The sequence below is a fragment of the Pectinophora gossypiella genome, chromosome 24 (genome assembly GCF_024362695.1).
Source record: "Pectinophora gossypiella chromosome 24, ilPecGoss1.1, whole genome shotgun sequence".
Lineage (NCBI taxonomy): Eukaryota > Metazoa > Arthropoda > Insecta > Lepidoptera > Gelechiidae > Pectinophora > Pectinophora gossypiella.
In genome coordinates, this window is record NC_065427.1 from 7,483,799 (window position 1) to 7,500,663 (window position 16,865).

Sequence of the window (16,865 nt, forward strand, 5' to 3'; positions counted from 1 at the left end):
TTGATTTAAATGCAACTACCAATTTTTGATGTAATTAGTGAATTTCTGGAGAATTTCCTCGTAATTTAAAACAGATCCCTAGAAAATGGTTGGATAACAATTTCTCTATCTATATAAAAAAAAAAAAACATAAAACCAAAATTACCAACTACGAAACAAAGATAAGAGGCTATCATGCATAACACAGGAGATCTAAATCGTACAACTGCTAAAAATAACTATATTTTTGTACATTCATATCGCATCACAGTCTAAGTTTATATCCGAGACAGGTACCAGGGTCCCAGAATGGCTAAAGAGTTTGCCGTTCCGAAATAACCCGATTGAGAAGCGCGATCAATAGAGGTCCCACTTCGACCGAGTTTGCCCATGCTAATTTGTTGCCCGGCAACCATTGTGCATGTAGAGTACATCTGCCAAGTTCATTCTCTGTTACCCAAATGGCTTTGGGATAGTCCCCGCATCATAATAGTAATATCTTACGCGGATTGTGCTACAATTTTTAAATTCAGATTAGTTGTCTACCTATAAGCAAATCTTTAGTAGAAACGAAAATTTGTATTACCCATTTCCACCATCTGGTGCCAAAACTACCTAACCTTTTCAAACCTACAGAAGTTAACTCCTTTCGCACTTCAACATTACTGTTACAACTCAATTAGCCTTGTTTGTATTCATGGTATTGTACTTTAAGGGTGGTACTCTCCTGGGAAAATAAGTTGGGGTTTATTCGAGATCATTTAGACCGTTTGGAGTCGAGGGATCGCTTCGGTGAGGTACAAATTGTGACGTTTAGATATCGCTTAGGTGTGAAAGCTAATGCGGACTTAAATAAAGCTTCGTCCTTGGAGACTGTCCCTCACTTTTCGGGGTAAACGTCTCGTCTAAAAATATCCTTTAACGTGTCAAATTTTAGAGTAAACGGACGGAAAAGTTTTCAACATCAAGCGCTCAATTATTCTGGAACTTGACGTGGGAATATGCGATTGAGCAGACTAAAGAAAGAAGAGGAATCCGAAAACTTATACTTTAACGAATAATTATTTATTTTTAGTTAATCAGGGAAGCGGACCATTTTAATAGTCTAGGAAAAAGCTAGACAGAAGCATTGTAAATAATTTTGTAGGAACAACTTGAACTTTTTGACAAAATTAACTTCAGCAAGTACCTGCTCTTCCCGGACAAGACTAGTCCACTTCCATAGCACTTAACTACGCTATTACAACTGTCAGTGTACGTATATGTATACGTCGCAGGCGGTCCGGTAAATGTAACAGAGCAAACAGGCACGATACACATCACGATATTTCCCGGCAGCGTCGATGTAGCGATACTGTCACTCCAAGTTGCCGCTAGCAGACGCTAGAGCATTTTCGCAATGAATACTTTTTGTTGGAGAACTGCCTTCTTTGCCAATTTAAAAAGTGGTCTTATAAAGTTAAGTGATTGATGCTGATATGAATTTTCTTCCGATTTGCAGTGTAAAAATGTCATGTCAACGGAAAGCTTAGATTTATGCAGTATTACAACACATACTTAAATTTTGCCCACTCTCTATACGTATATAAGGAATTCTTACTGCCAGCCGAGTTCATGGCCACACGGAATGTCAACCAACGTTTACCAACCCGACGTAACCGCCCATCGCTCATCATCACGCAAAAAGCACATAACATCACATTCAGTACAACCTCAATTTGTCTTCGAAAATGGCGCCGTCAAAGAACATATTCGGAGTTTTTTTTCACCGATAAACGCGCGATATTCATCACCAGGTCCGGGGGAGATAGGACCGGGAACGGGATGTCTCGGGACGTGCGGAATCGCAGATCTCCCTGGGGATTTACCCGTGTCAGTTCCCGGCCGAAAGCGGTCGTGTTATCCGATGTAAGATTGTTGCGAGAGAAATTTTTGTTGGCGTTAATTTTATTTGGGGCGTTGTTAGCGACGTGCATAAGTGGGTGACGCGGTTGGTGGTTGTCTCGAAGGAGTGACAAAATGAACCATTATGTTTGTGGGGTAGAGAAGGAATTAATGGAGCAACGACATCGTCAACCAAAACGCTAATAGTCTACATTACTAAAATGGAAGCTCATATTGGATTGCAATCACAAACATTTAATCCAAATAATTATTCTATTTCAAGCCAAAAATATATCCAACTACATTATGTCTCCCTGTCTATACTGTGAAATATATACAAATTCGCCAGAGGGACGTACTATTAATACCAGTCTTTACCAGAAATAGAAATAGGTAAGCGTGGGTAGAAGTACTATCAATTCTAGATTCTAACATCGTATATTGATCTATTTCGGTCTTCACATAAACCTTTTAAAGGGACTTTAATAGAAATACGTGTCTAAAGGGATCACAGATAGAGTAATAGAAATGGTTCTCGATATAAAAAAAAATGCGATAATTCTAAAAAAAGATACATTTAAGACAAATTATATGTATGACTATAAACAGTTCACGTTAAATATTCAATAACTTATGAAAGAACGGACATATGTTAGTGATGATATATAACATACCTAATTGGCTTGTTAGGTTTGAAATAGAAATTATTTGTAATCAATATAGTAGCCGCTTATATTATACGTTATTATACACACGAGGGCCAGTTCACTGATGTCGTTGACTTTGCCATTGTCCTTAAAGACAAGCCACGAATGAATAATGAAATAACGGTATCTACAGAACGAGGTGCCCAATTACAATTTCTTTGAGGTTACAGTACCGTAGGACTGTATAAAATTTTCATTGGCTTTATTAATATTGACGTTTCTCTGGTGCTATGAGGAAATCAAATTGTAGAAGCTACTGCTGCATTATTCCGAAAAGATATACATACCAAACATAAGATTATGTATATAAAACGAAAGCCGACATAGTAATATAAAAGGGTAGTTGACAAGTATCAAAAATGTTTGCGCATTGTTTACACAATTCGATTTTGGAGCTTTCAAAAACTACAATAAATTCGACTATGTAGCAAAAGAAACACAAGTTTTAAAGCATAACGCTGTCGACAAAGTAGACAATGTAATGAAAAGTGTAAGTTAAGAGCGTAGTAAAATTTCACTATGCCAACACGAACTTACTATAAATAGTATAAAAGCCTCGGGCGTTTAACTTTCTCAACGATTAATGTAACTAAGTTAAAATTCTTCATCGTTAAAAAGTACGTGGCAACAATTAACAAGGGCACGAACGTGAAACACGCGAAGGCCAATTCATGTAAACATGTCTACCTATAACAGCAACATTTTCCGTCAAAATATACATGACATAATTGTCAAAGTCAAATTGTCGTTTAGTGTCACTGAAGTGGATTATCGTTATGTCAATCAACATTCTCGTATTATGATTGTTTGTAGCTACAGCGATATTGTGACGCAACGTTTACGTTAAATATTGAAAAAATGACGTTCATTCTACAAAAAAGTGATTGGTCGTATCGTATCGACATTTTATTTTGGAGCCGGGATTATTTCGCGCAACTGGGTACGATTGGAATAAAGTTTTGTTGCAAAAATTTGAATGCGAGTTTGAAAAGATTTGCGTAACAAATATTGGTATTTGGAGTTACCTATTTCCATCGAAAACTATGGACAATTGTTCTAAATTTAAAAATGCCAAAGCTGTAACGCCAGGTTGTTTACTTTCAAAGACATTAAATGCAGAGCGACTACTAAGAAAATCTGTAAAACAAAGGGAAAATTAGAGATAGGCAAACAGAACTTACGATGCCTTTGAAATTGTATAACAGAGTATGGTATTTGCAAGACACATTTCTTACTTATCGTTACACCGAATAAACGTTACACTGAAGAGCGTACGTCAATGCATCTTCCGCACTGCGCCGACAGTAGTCTGTCTAATTCAGGACGAGACCAGAGTTGAAGACTTCTTCTATCGTGTGGGTTATGCGGTGGACGACAACTCAACAACTGCCCTCCCATCAAACCTGGTGTCGGTTGTTTTTGTCAATTAAAAAAAGGTGGTATGGACTCACCATCTGTGGTCGAGGTGTAGAGTTTCTTGCAGAGCTCCTGCGGCCCTCCGAGCGCGTTGATCTTGGCCAAGCCCTCGGCGCCGCGCGTTTCCATCAGCTCGCGCAACTGCCGCAGGGAGACGCCATACTGCGCCGGCCGGCCTTCCACCGTCGCCATGGTGCCGGGCCCGCGGCCACCGCCCGCACCACGCCCGACAACCCTCTAGCTCTGGAACAATAACAAACATTTGTTACAACTAAATATATTACCATATCGTTAGTGGCAACTGGATGATAACTTAAAAGAAACCTAGCGCCGTTGTCCGACCAAATAGTAAATGCAATCCGGGGCAAATTTTCAATAAGTCACGTCAAAAACCCTAACCTGTTAGAAGGTTGACGTAAGTGAATAAATAAGAGATAAAATAAATATAGAAAAATCTAATATAGAAAGACTTATGTTATTGGTACTACAGTTAAAAAGTGTATGCTGGGGTATTTGTGATGGAATTTGTCAACGAAATGTGTATTTATCATACACCAAATACACACTTTAAACTCGTCAAAACCAAAAGCTTTTTCTATTGTCCAACCCTAAACTATCCCGAACAGTCGTTGAAATTTTAAAACAGCGCCATTTCCGACCCCTCTACAAAAATTGCTGGCTTTCGGGACACCGTCGAGTTATTTACCGTCCTATAAAGTGTTCCGTCCAGTACACGTTGTGCAGTGCATAATTAAACGATGTAGGCGTGCATTCACACCTACTGCTAGCAGGGTTACCAAAAATACTCAAGTCTCATTTAATAGTGACTGATATTTAGATCGCCTTAGTTATATGCGTTGCTAACTAATTTTGGGGCATATTTAATAACACCTCACGTAATAAAGTAGCACTGACTTTTTTCTAGTCTTAAGTCTAAAACTCAGTCGAATGATAGCCCTACGTGAAAGTGGCCAACATTGGTGCGATAAAACTATAGTCAGCACAGTGTGGGAGGACAGAATAAAGTCATGAACCGAGTATAATTCAAGACTACAGATTAATTGTTAGATATGCAAAGACTGAAAGCGTAAAGAACTTGCACTTTGCGTGGGAGGAATCTCACACAAGGAAGTAACGAAGTGGGGGTGTTCCTACTATGGATAATTGGATGATATGAAAGCATAGTAGAATTGTGTGGGAGGACGCACAGGACAAAACTGCATAATGTTACCGCAACAGATAAAGTAGAATAGAGCAACTCAAGAAGCAATAATATGCAAACATAAAGTAATAAGAAGCATTGACATTTTCACAATAAATGAAACAGTTTGAGACTAAAACCAAATGTCTTATAAAGTCGCTTCGTAGGCGTTAAGATAAGAAAATGTAAATTCTGTGTAGCTGTGATTATATAAGGATTGTATAAACTGTGTGGGCAGCCGGATATAATAAAACAGTCAAACTTGCTTCTGTAACTAACAAACTATGAAAATATAGTACAGGCATTTACATTGCTGAAATATAAAGGGCAGGAATGTAAGATAAAGATGCAGTCTTTGAAATGGAAGACGACAAAGTAGGATAAGAAAGCAAAGCCGTTGTTTTAACATTGTACGTACTATCTTGCGGATCTCGTCGAAATGAGATTTTGCATTTGAGGTTTCATAAGACTTTTAAAGCTGCACTAAGAAAATAGTTTTACCAGTAAAGTATTTCACTTGAGAGGCAGATTATGAAGGGAACATTGTAGCAACGACTTTTCTTACTTGTCTAAAATGATGCCAAAACTGCTAAGTAAAGAAGCGTTGGTGCAAAGACAAGATACGTTTTAATAATCAAAACGGCCACAATTCACTGTGACTTAATGAGCAAGCTTATTACATCCCTTATGGGGTCTTTTTTTAGCTGCCCTTGCCCGTTTATTTTGACCAGGATTGTCCAGGATTACCGAAAATGACACTCGTGTATCTTATTCTTAAGACGGACGTAATTATCCGGTTTTCGGCGTGTTTTCTTAAAAGCTTACTTTGGTTTTGTTTTATGAGCAGCGTGATTTTGTAGACTACATTTTTGGATAAATGTTTGCTTTTTAGATTGGGAGTCTGTGTTGAGTCTGAGTACACACGTGGTCGGATTACTAGGCGCTACTTTTTACAAACATCAAAAAAGAAGGAGGGTATCATTTGAGACATAAGACCAGTAGTAAAACACCCATGATGATGATGTCCTCCTAGACGTATCCGTCGACGGCAACATCCTTAGCTAGTGTTAGCCTGGGCTCTTGCATGGACACGAGCGTGACTAACAAAACCAAATTTAGTTTTGAAAGTCCTGTTGCAAACACCCATACTGAGTATACTGCCACATATTTTAGTTTTTTGTACTTACACAGAACAAATATAATAAACACAGGATACACTTAGATCTGAGAGAGGTTAGAGTAATTAGAAGAAGTCCACAAAAGCAAAATCTCTTAAAACAATTACCTCCACACCAAACTTTACAAAGTACATAATCAAATTAGATTATTTAATAAGATTTCGATTATTTAAAGGCGATAATTTTATCGCCTTTGACACAATAAAATAGATTACCCCGATTGAAACGGCGTCGTCAAATTCAAACGCGTTCTCTACACAATAAACCTTGCGAATTACTTGAATCCGGATTCATTCACTCACTCCCTTCAGATTATGAGCTCACACTCCTATATCTGCAGGTATAAGCCGATCAGACTCCCCTATTTAAAACGTGAATATCCGTTTCGAAAAGATTTAAAACGCTGCCATCATCTAGGATGAGGATTTTATCCCGTTTGGGACGGTGAATGAATGCTAAACGAAGTCATGAGCGATCGATTGGAGTGGCGTAGCTTTAAAGATTGCTGGCAACGAACTCTACTGGGTGTGAAGTAAACTGTATGACGTCTCTGTAGCTATAGAGATATTTGTAGCTAAATTGCTTTGGCCATCAAGGAACAGCTCGTTGCCATTTCCATTCGGAGTTGGTACTAACGAAACTGTCGATGCGTGTTCGGAACTACATTAAATATCATTAGGAGAAACATTGTCATAAACTTTTATATAATATTCAAGTGTTTGTTTTCTTTAGCGATCATAAACAAATAATTATGGAAACTATTGTAAAATAGTACGATTCTAAACATCTACTGACGATGAAGTCTAACACCAGCGCCTGACGTATCAAATAGAAAACTCAAGCTTGAGGAGGGGCAGGCAGGGGTGGCGAAGCGTGCCACATCAAAGTTTATACCTGCAGAAGTTAAAGTTTATGGCCCAATAAAGTCATCTGCCGCTTTACTGCACATCCATGCATAATTTCAACGCTGTTGTGGCTTAATAAAACATGTGCTCTGAACTTGTTTGCAGCAACTACGAGGTTGTTAGGTTTAAAAATCGTAATGTCTTTATTTCTTTTGGGGACGGCAGACGTTGTTACATTTACGATGAATACAAATTTCATTCTAGGATCAGTAAGTTTACTGAAGTGTGTTCCAAAAGATGTTATTAAGACTTATAGTACTAAGAGTGTAGCGTACGTAAGGTTGTGCAAAACAGAAGTACAAAGGAAACTGAACAAACTAATTCTAAAGGAAATATACTTAGCAACGGTTCAGTCGTATTTCTAAGAAGTTCTAAAGATAGAAAAGTACTAAAACACGAATCAAAGACTTCAATACTGAATTACAATCGGGTTGTTAACAAGCAAACGTAGGCAACAGTTTTGAAAAAGAGGAAACATTTAATTCTCTGATATTCAGTTAAGTGTTGTAGAAATTGTTTTCTTCTGAATGTTGGGTCTTTTGTCAAAATTGATCACAGAAGATTTCAAGTCATAAATATGTAATTTGAACGAACACTTTTGTGGGTGTAGTGCCTATAAGCCAAAGGGATAATAGTTTTCTATGTTTGGAGTAGTCTAACAAGAATACGAAAAATATTATGAAATTGTATTAAAACTCTGGGAAATTAATCTAATTTCGTCAATCAAAATTCGTGACACTCAAACAGAAAAATTAAAAACGAAGTGGATTTTCATTAAAGGCTCGAAACTTTGGTTACCAGGCAAGCATAGCCTACAAAGAGTACACCCAAAAAAGACGGGTTAAGTACACTCATAAACTGGAAGAGTATACACAAAGCGAAAAGGAGTCGGGAATATCTTGTTTTATGAACAACATTTGGAGCATTCCGAGCGGAAATTATGCCATAGCAACAAACCTGACTTACATTATGGCATTCGGTTGTTTGTCAAGTAATTGCTTACAAACGATCAATATGTTTATCAGTGTTGAAATAACAATGAAATGTTATTTGTATAAGTCGGGATGTTATTTTGATATTCCTTAATGACTTTCGATAGACATGATAAATGATGGACGCTTCCTTTCAGTTTGGACACTGAACTTGAGGAACTTGGGTCAGTACCGGAAATATATGATGCCCTTTCAATTTGATACAAGTCTATCACGGTCAAAAATAAGAGGCAAGTGAAGTAAAATTGAAAATTTGGACCATAAAAACCAACCGTCTTAGTCAAGGGAAACCAACTTATGAGAGAAAAGATTCGCAGATCAGTGCATATCTCATTGTCTTAATATCAAAGTACCTAATGATTTTTTTTAGATCTTATTTCATCTTCCCCTGTTCTGAATGTTCCACAAACCTGGTTTCTCAAATTAGTTACCACATTAACTTGAAGAATACTCCTCAGGTTATTTATATTTATTTGCATTTAAAGTGGTTGTTCTATTAACCCGAGTACCAGGGGATGAGCCGAGAGGGTTAGTGAAATAGTGACGTCACCCGTCTCGTTGGCAGCAGCATCCGGGTTGAGTGTCGTTGAACGGCCGACAATTAGGTCGGCCGAGTGGACGAGCCCATCTCCGTTGTGTTTCTGCTAGCCTGGTACCCAGGTAGTTGTAGATGGATGATGTTTGCGTATTCCTTTTATTTTTTCATGACGGAGCCAGAGGAAATTAATGTTTGGCTTGTCTGGACTAATATAGCTTGAGAAGAAGTGTTATTTTATAAGTATAAACTTTTCTTAGCTTGTTTGTGTTTCTGCTATCATATTTGTAGTAAGTTGTTTGTGGATAATTTAATTTATTATCTAAGGTACACAAAACAAACAAGTATTGGGTCTGAAAATCACATTACGTCAAAAACTAACATCACTGTTATTGACTTTATATCAATAATAATTATAAGCCAATTTTCTTTGACGCTAATCTCATAAAAAATGCGTATAACTTTATGGTTATTTTCTTGGAATTTCATGTATTTTATAATAACATTTTTGATGGTAAGCGCCCTGCATTCAATGTTTTTTTTCCTAGTGTCAAAGTTTGAATAAGAAATATGTTTGTAATTTTTGTTATATTTACAATCTTCGTTACTGCAGTAAAAAATTTAACACAAAGCAAAGCAGAGAGAGTAATGAAATATGTACCTTATTACGTTGTAATTAATAAATTAGTCAATTAACGGACGGAGGCGTTACAAGATCCAATTACACTCTCATTGAACTTAATTTTCTCAGTCACTCACTTCCCGTCTTCTTCGTAGAAGTTATATTTCTAGCAGGAATTATTGCTCTTTAAAGCCGGAACTTTGCTTGACTATCATTTTTTTTTATTTTTTTTTTTATGTTTGGTAAGGCAGTACGATCACAATACCTTTGTGAGAGCATATTAAAAAAATACGCAATAAATAAATACTACGTTTGCATAAACATTGTTCGTCACGGCTTAGATTGAATTAGCACCACTGACCGTAGCGTACCGGTCCGTATACTATGTTTTACTAATTCTATTGTTTAAAATATATTACGTGATAGTTTTTACTTTTCTTTTTTTTAACTTTTTTTGTGACGTTGGTCCCGGCTATTAGCCGTAAAAACACCTCCACCAACCCGCATTGGAGCAGCGTGGACTATGCTCCATACCCCCTCCGGTTGATTGAGGGGAGGCCTGCGTCCACCAGTGGGACGTATATAGGCTATTTAATTTATGTTTTTATGTTATGTATGTGATACTTTAAGCAGAAAACTTTCCCGGTTGAATGCACGTTGAATTTACAGTTTTTAAGTTCTCGCTACGCGCGCGATATCGGTCGGTGCGCTGTCGAAACGTTTTTGTTTTTTAAAGCTATGGTAGATGAAGATTTTGACCGGGTATTTTAGTCTCCCAACATGCATTTTAAGTATAGAGAAATATTTTTCTTTAGAAGAAATTTGATGATAATCCTCTTTTCGATCAGATTATAAAATAACAGCAGTTAGAAATATTAGTCGGAATCACTCAAACACAATAATGAGCACAGACCTATAAACTAGTTATAGCCTAGTCACATTAAGCCACAGCCTAACTTATGGCGAAGGCTAACAGGTGTGGCTAAGATATCACTCACGCAATACCGCACTAGATCACTTGTATTGATGCTTATAGATAATTGGTTTGGATATATTTGGTTGAATATAATGAATAATATAAGGAGCGGGAAAATAAAACGGCGTCGTTCTTGCTACTCCATTTTGTTTCTATTGTTTTATGATAAAATATGTGGCCAGCTAGCTAAATTGTTACATCCCGTTTTCACTAGATGGCGCTTGTCCGTGACATGCTGCCACCACCTTATAATTTATCTGCAGAAGAGACCTACCCTTCGTCTAGGTGTTATTTTGGTTGGACTCTTAAATAAATTCTTAATAATATACATAAACAAACAGACACTACTCACGCCTAAATATTATCTTTGTTTTTTCTTTTTTTTTGTCATGTTATTTTTGTATAAAGAAGGCAGACTCCACCATTAGATAGGAAAAAATAATAGCAGAAAGAGATAGGTACTTTTTTTTTCTTTATTTTTTAGGAACTTTTGTTCACACTTTTGGGCTCGTTAAGCGGTTGGTCCCGGTTACTACTTACTGATGTAAGTAAGTAATCGCTACATGACTCATGTCAGGGGCCTATCGCGGCTCAATAATAACCCTGACACCAGGGTTGATGAGGTTGGTTATTCACCTCACAACCCACACGATAGAAGGAACTTTTGTTCTCAAAACATGCCAGCTCCATTGAAACTTCACAAGTACTACAATCTATTACATATTTAAAGAGAACAATTTAAGGGGTCCGAGGAAGGGTCTGCTAGAATGCTCTGTAAGACTTATGCCTGTGTCCATAAGATTTATTTTCTCCTAAGGTTGATATGATACTTGTACATAACATAAAACATAAACAGCCTATATACGTCCCACAGCCTCCGTGGTCTAGTGGTTAGAGCGTTAGGCTCACGATCTGGAGATTCGGGCTCGATTTCCGATGGGGACATTGTCGAAATCACTTTGTGAGACTGTCCTTTGTTTGGTAAGGACTGTTCAGGCTTGAATCACCTGATTGTCCAAAAAAGTAAAATGATTCTGTGCTTCGGAGGGCACGTTAAGCCGTTGGTCCCGGCTATTAGCCGTACAAACACCTCCACCAACCCGCATTGGAGCAGCGTGGTGGAGTACGCTCCATACCCTGAGGCCTGTGCCCAGCAGTGGGACGTAATAGGCTGTTTATGATACTTGTGTGATGACAAAATTATCGCCCAGCAGAGACATGCGCAACGTGATAAAATTATCGACCGATTCAATAGATTTTGTTGAAATCAGACCCGGTTGTCATGCAGACCCGGCTGAATTGACAAAATGACTGTGACAAAATTTTAACACGTTGAAATGTTAGCCCTAAAGATAATTCATAGTGTCGGTACGCTATAGTTATAGTTGGATTTTTCGATATAAGCAGCTGAACACATCCATGCGTTTTTCTGTCGAGCAAAATAATTGTATCGGTTTTGAAGAACAGTTTATTCAATTCATTTTCCGCAAAAGCTATATCTTTCGCAGAATTCATATTTTACGTTACGTTACGTTACGATGACATTCACAAACAGACGCGACAGCTTATTTTAATCAAATTATAAGAAATCTGGTGAGTGTAAAATTCATTTTCCGTCATGTTTCATGTCACCCGTTCTGCAGCGCAAATTTTACGGTTGGTTAAGAGAACAACCCAGACCTACGGGGTATAACGTAGAACCCTTGCCCAGGGATACGGGTGAAGACCTCAACGGTTGCAGAGGCAAAGATGGGAGCCATCGGTACGGCAATGCAGGACGGAAGCAGTCACAGGGACTGTAACCTGGAACCTGACAGAGGGCAGCAGTAACTGTCAGTACTATTCAGAGGCGGAGAACAGGAGTCCTAGTATGGCTTTGTAATAGACTACTCTGGGCGCCATCCCACTTGCGTCAGACAGAGTACTGCGGGGCGGAAGGCAAGAGGGAAACCACTGCCCTATTTTTCCCTAAAAAGTAGCATGGAAAATTCTGTAGCGACAAGAGCGTGGCTGTTAAATTGATGATGATGAAGAGAACAACGTGTATTATATATAAAAAAAAACAATTATGAGAGACTTTCCCAGGCTACGTTCCCCAAAAACAAAATAGATGGCGCCGTGAAGATTCTTCTTCGTTTAACCTCCTAATTTCATGGATAACAATGGGTTTATGGGGCGGATTACCAACCCCATCAACCCTGCTGTCAGGGTTATTATTAAGCTGCCTTAGACCCCTGACATGATTTCCCACCGGGGCTGGCAGAGACTATGGAATCCGATTTGCTTCGATCCTGACATACTTCTCTTGCTTCCTCCACATCCATCAGATCATCAGAGTAGGTCGTTCTAAACCTTTTATAAGGACATCCCCAATTTATTTATAATTACATGTTTTATTTCATTTAAGTATAGCCATGGTAGCCCAGTAGGTAGAACGCTTGCCTCTCACTTTGAGGTCGCAGGTTCGAATCCAGCACAGGCCTAAACCATGGGGTGGATTACCAACCCCATTAACCCTGGTGTCAGGGTTACTGCTGAGCCACCTAAGACTATTATCCAAACATGAACTCAAAACAAAGTCGAATTCAATTGTTTAAAGCCCGAGCCGTGATTCGAACCCGTGACATTAAATAAAAGTCCAATACATGTTCTCCGAACATGGCTCCCGCGGATTTAACAAGTACATACATACATACATAAACTCACGCCTATTTCCCACCGGGGTAAGCAGAGACTATAGAATTCCATTTGCTTCGATCCTGACACACTTCTCTTGCTTCCTCCACATTCATCAATCGCTTCATACACGCACGCCGGTTCAGAGTAGATCGTATTGAACCTTTTCTAAGGACATCTTCAATTTGGTCATCGTAAGTCCTTCTAGGTCTTCCTCTGCCAGCCCTACCATCAACAAACAACAACAACACACAACAACAACATTTAACAAGTATTTAAATTATAATGACAAAGTTACATAAACAATGTATTTTAAGATATTTTCCTGTTACCATTTCAGAGATCTCATGGCATAATTAAGGAAATAACAGGGTAAATATATTATATTACACCTTAGTCATGAACACATTTGTCATTGTTTTATTTATTTACAATAAATTAATTTATGGAAATTATACTTAAATGAAATCATCATATCTCTAGCATTATCCCGTTTTTCACAGGATCCGCTTACCTAACCTGAACATTTGACAGGTCCGGTTTTTTATAGAAGCGACTGCCTGTCTGACCTTCCAATCCGCGAAGGGAAAACCAGCCCAATACAGGTTAGGTCACATACCTCCGAAAATGCATTTCTCGGGAATGTGGGTTTCCTCACGATGTTTAACAAGGGTATGTGGGATATAGAATTAAAACGGATAGTTTATTTAACTTCACTCCTTTTATTTTCTCTTTATTACAAAAAAGCAAATGCAAATACACTCCAACCCCAATCTAGTAATAGACAATCCTAAATTCATTCCATAAACAACCCAAACCACCATTCATTCAATCAATCAACCAATAATTCTTTATTGTACAAAGACATAAGTATAGAACATGTACACACGAAAAAAATAAGCACAATAGCTGTTTTCGGTTACTGTGCTTATATTCATTATGCTTCTATAGTATTCTTTCTGAATCAGAATCATTTATTCAACGTAATTATCATAGATAAACTTGTTGAAGGTCAATTTAACATTTTTGAATCTACGTCATTTCGCAAGGTGTTATGGCTGAGGAGAAGAAATGACAAGAAACTGCAACAGCAACACATCTTTTAAATCAATGTAGGATAACATTACAAGTTATTTAATAACTAGAGAAACACAATTAATACCAGGCACTTTTATCATTTAGGTAATCATTAATCTTATAATCGGCCTTAGCCCTAGCCTATAGATTAATGTGTGAGTTACTGAAATAAACATTTTTATTTATTTATTATTTATTTATATATATACGTAATAGGTAAGCTTTTTTTTTATATAATCTTCACATGAGCTTTAAATTTATTTTCTGACAAATTCAAAATACTGTCTGGTATTTTATTGTAAAAACTTGTACATAACCACAAAAAAGATGAATTTAATTTACTTAGCCTAGAATTTTAGATAGCTTTCTTACTTTCTACTCACTTTTCTACATGTATGTATATATATTTTAACTGAAACTTCCCATCCCTATCACGTAAAGTTCCAGCCACGTTCCAGCACTGGTGCTTACATCAACCGTACAATCGCTTGAACGCATTAAGTTAACCGATTTCAAACGAAACGTGGAACAATCGAGAAAAGTGCTCGCATTTTTTTACTATTTCTAGGTTGAAAAGCTTTAAGTTTTTATATAGCCTTTTACGCGAGGTATTACGGTTTTGAAATTGCCTTCTGTTAAAAAAATACATACCATCAATACAATGCTAATATACTTTATTGCACGCAACGTACAAATCAAGTTTTACACACATGGATGAAAGATACAGTACAATCTGGCGGCCATATTGCTAAGCAGCAATTTCTTCTAGGCAACCAATGGTAAGAAAACACCAGATTGTCCGAAAGTAAGATGATCCGTGCTTCGGAAGACACGTTAAGCCGTTGGTCCCGGTTACTAATTACTGATGTAAGTAAGTAGTCGTTACGTTTACAAGCCATGTCAGGAGCCTTTGGCGGCTCAATAGTAACCCTGACACCAGGGTTGATGAGGTTGGTACTTCACCTCACAACCCACACGATAAAAGAAAGAAATGGACTTTTTGCACAAAGAAGCCATCGCTATACAATTAGGACTCCGCAACACCAGGCCAAACCTCTATTTACCTAGGCACGACCAAAAACCTCATTCTTTTCTCTAAAACCTTATTTGCTCTGAGGCAATATTCAGACAGCTAGGTGTGCAATTTTTGTCCACGAACAAACGACGACCATTTTCCCTTGAACCTTGAGGTATTTTCACGTTCTTTATATGCGGCGGTAAAAACGGGCGAGTTTAAGGGGGGAGGGTGTTATGTCAAGGCTCTACATAAAATGTCCACGAACATATGACGTGTTCGTAGTCGACCCACGTCTGTTCCAACACTTTATTTTAAAGAAATGTCTGTGGTAATGTAAAATACGTCGCTTTAAGCTTTTACTATGGTTATGAATTGTACTTAGAGTGGGAAAGAGACAGAAACTTTTTGTTTAAAGGCACGGAATATGCTGACTGCGTGTTTGGCGTGCTTATTGAACTTTAAACTTGAATGAGTTGGGGGGCAATTATTATCACGCTTCGCGACTGTAACGGGAGAAGGTTAGAAAATTATTGAATACCTATTTAATAAATAAATTACGATTTGTTTTTAAGGCCTTTTCCCCAACTTGGGGGTTAAAATGGCCACATCGAAGCAATTCATCTAAGAAAGCAATATTGCAATTTGACATTTGCGCATATAAAAGTAAGTTCGCAACGCAAACAAATGTCAAATAGCAATATTGCTTTCTTAGATGAATTGCTTCGATGTGGCCATTTTAACCCCCCTGAATGCTAGACAATACCTTTATGGATATGATGAAATGTATGGTAATAGGTGATCAACCCACCGCCTATTATTAAGTTAGAAAGATATTAGAAAGAACACAATTTCTCAGTCATACAATTTTATGTTATGCCACTTTAAAACACGTCAATGTTTGCTACATCTGCTTGTAGAAGGAATTGTGAAAAAAGGGAGGGGAGGCCTTTGATTAGACACGATAAGCTAAAAAAAAAACAATTTTATGACACGCGCGGAAAGAAGCTGGTGAACGAATTCTACGCTACGTAAATGGACGTTATGTACCTCAAAGCGTTTTTATTCGTTCCCAGCATAGAAACAGTTTCATAAATAATTCCACTTGTAATTCGAGTTTGAGTTTGAATTCATGTTTGGATCGTAGATAATTCATATCACGTGGTTTCCTGGATTTGTATCCGGTTAATTGAGCCCCTTATTATAAGGACTTAAATATAGCTGGTGAGAAGTGGGTGTATATACGAATGTGGTGTGTGTGTGTGATGGTGTATGCTTATTTTACCGTGTTAGTTATGAAGTGGATTACCAACCTCATCAACCCTGGTGTCAGGATTGTTATTGAGCCGCCAAAGACCCCTGACATGGCTCATGTAACGATTACTCAATTAAACACCTTTGTCTACGGGAATATAGGCGCGCTATGTTATGTTATGCGTTATGTAATTCTACTTACTATTTTCAATCATGAACCTCTCACGCAAGTAACTACATCAATCGAAACGTATAACCGCGTTATGATCGTCGGTTCGTGGTAAACCGCACACGACCTTTTTAAAAGCGTACGGTATTTAAATGGAATTTTACATTACAAAGACCAGTTCAGGCTTCGCATGGTGCTAAAATTAACATACACATTCACACTTTAACTGCCTCTGCGGTCTAGACACCACTACCACTAGTATAGTGGTCAGAGCGTTGG

At 37.8% G+C, this 16,865-nt stretch overlaps 1 protein-coding gene across 6 annotated transcripts in view; it reads right to left on the reverse strand.

The window, feature by feature from the left end:
* The window catches only part of LOC126377823 (plasma membrane calcium-transporting ATPase 3), a 226,659-nt gene that overhangs the window by 102,521 nt on the left and 107,273 nt on the right, over positions 1 to 16,865 (reverse strand). For all 6 annotated transcript variants that reach the window (XM_050025741.1, XM_050025743.1, XM_050025742.1 and 3 more), the window contains one exon: positions 4,022 to 4,229. In XM_050025741.1, the coding sequence (XP_049881698.1) occupies positions 4,022 to 4,178 (157 nt within the window). In that variant the 5' untranslated portion in view covers positions 4,179 to 4,229. The remainder of the gene's footprint in view (positions 1 to 4,021; positions 4,230 to 16,865) is intronic.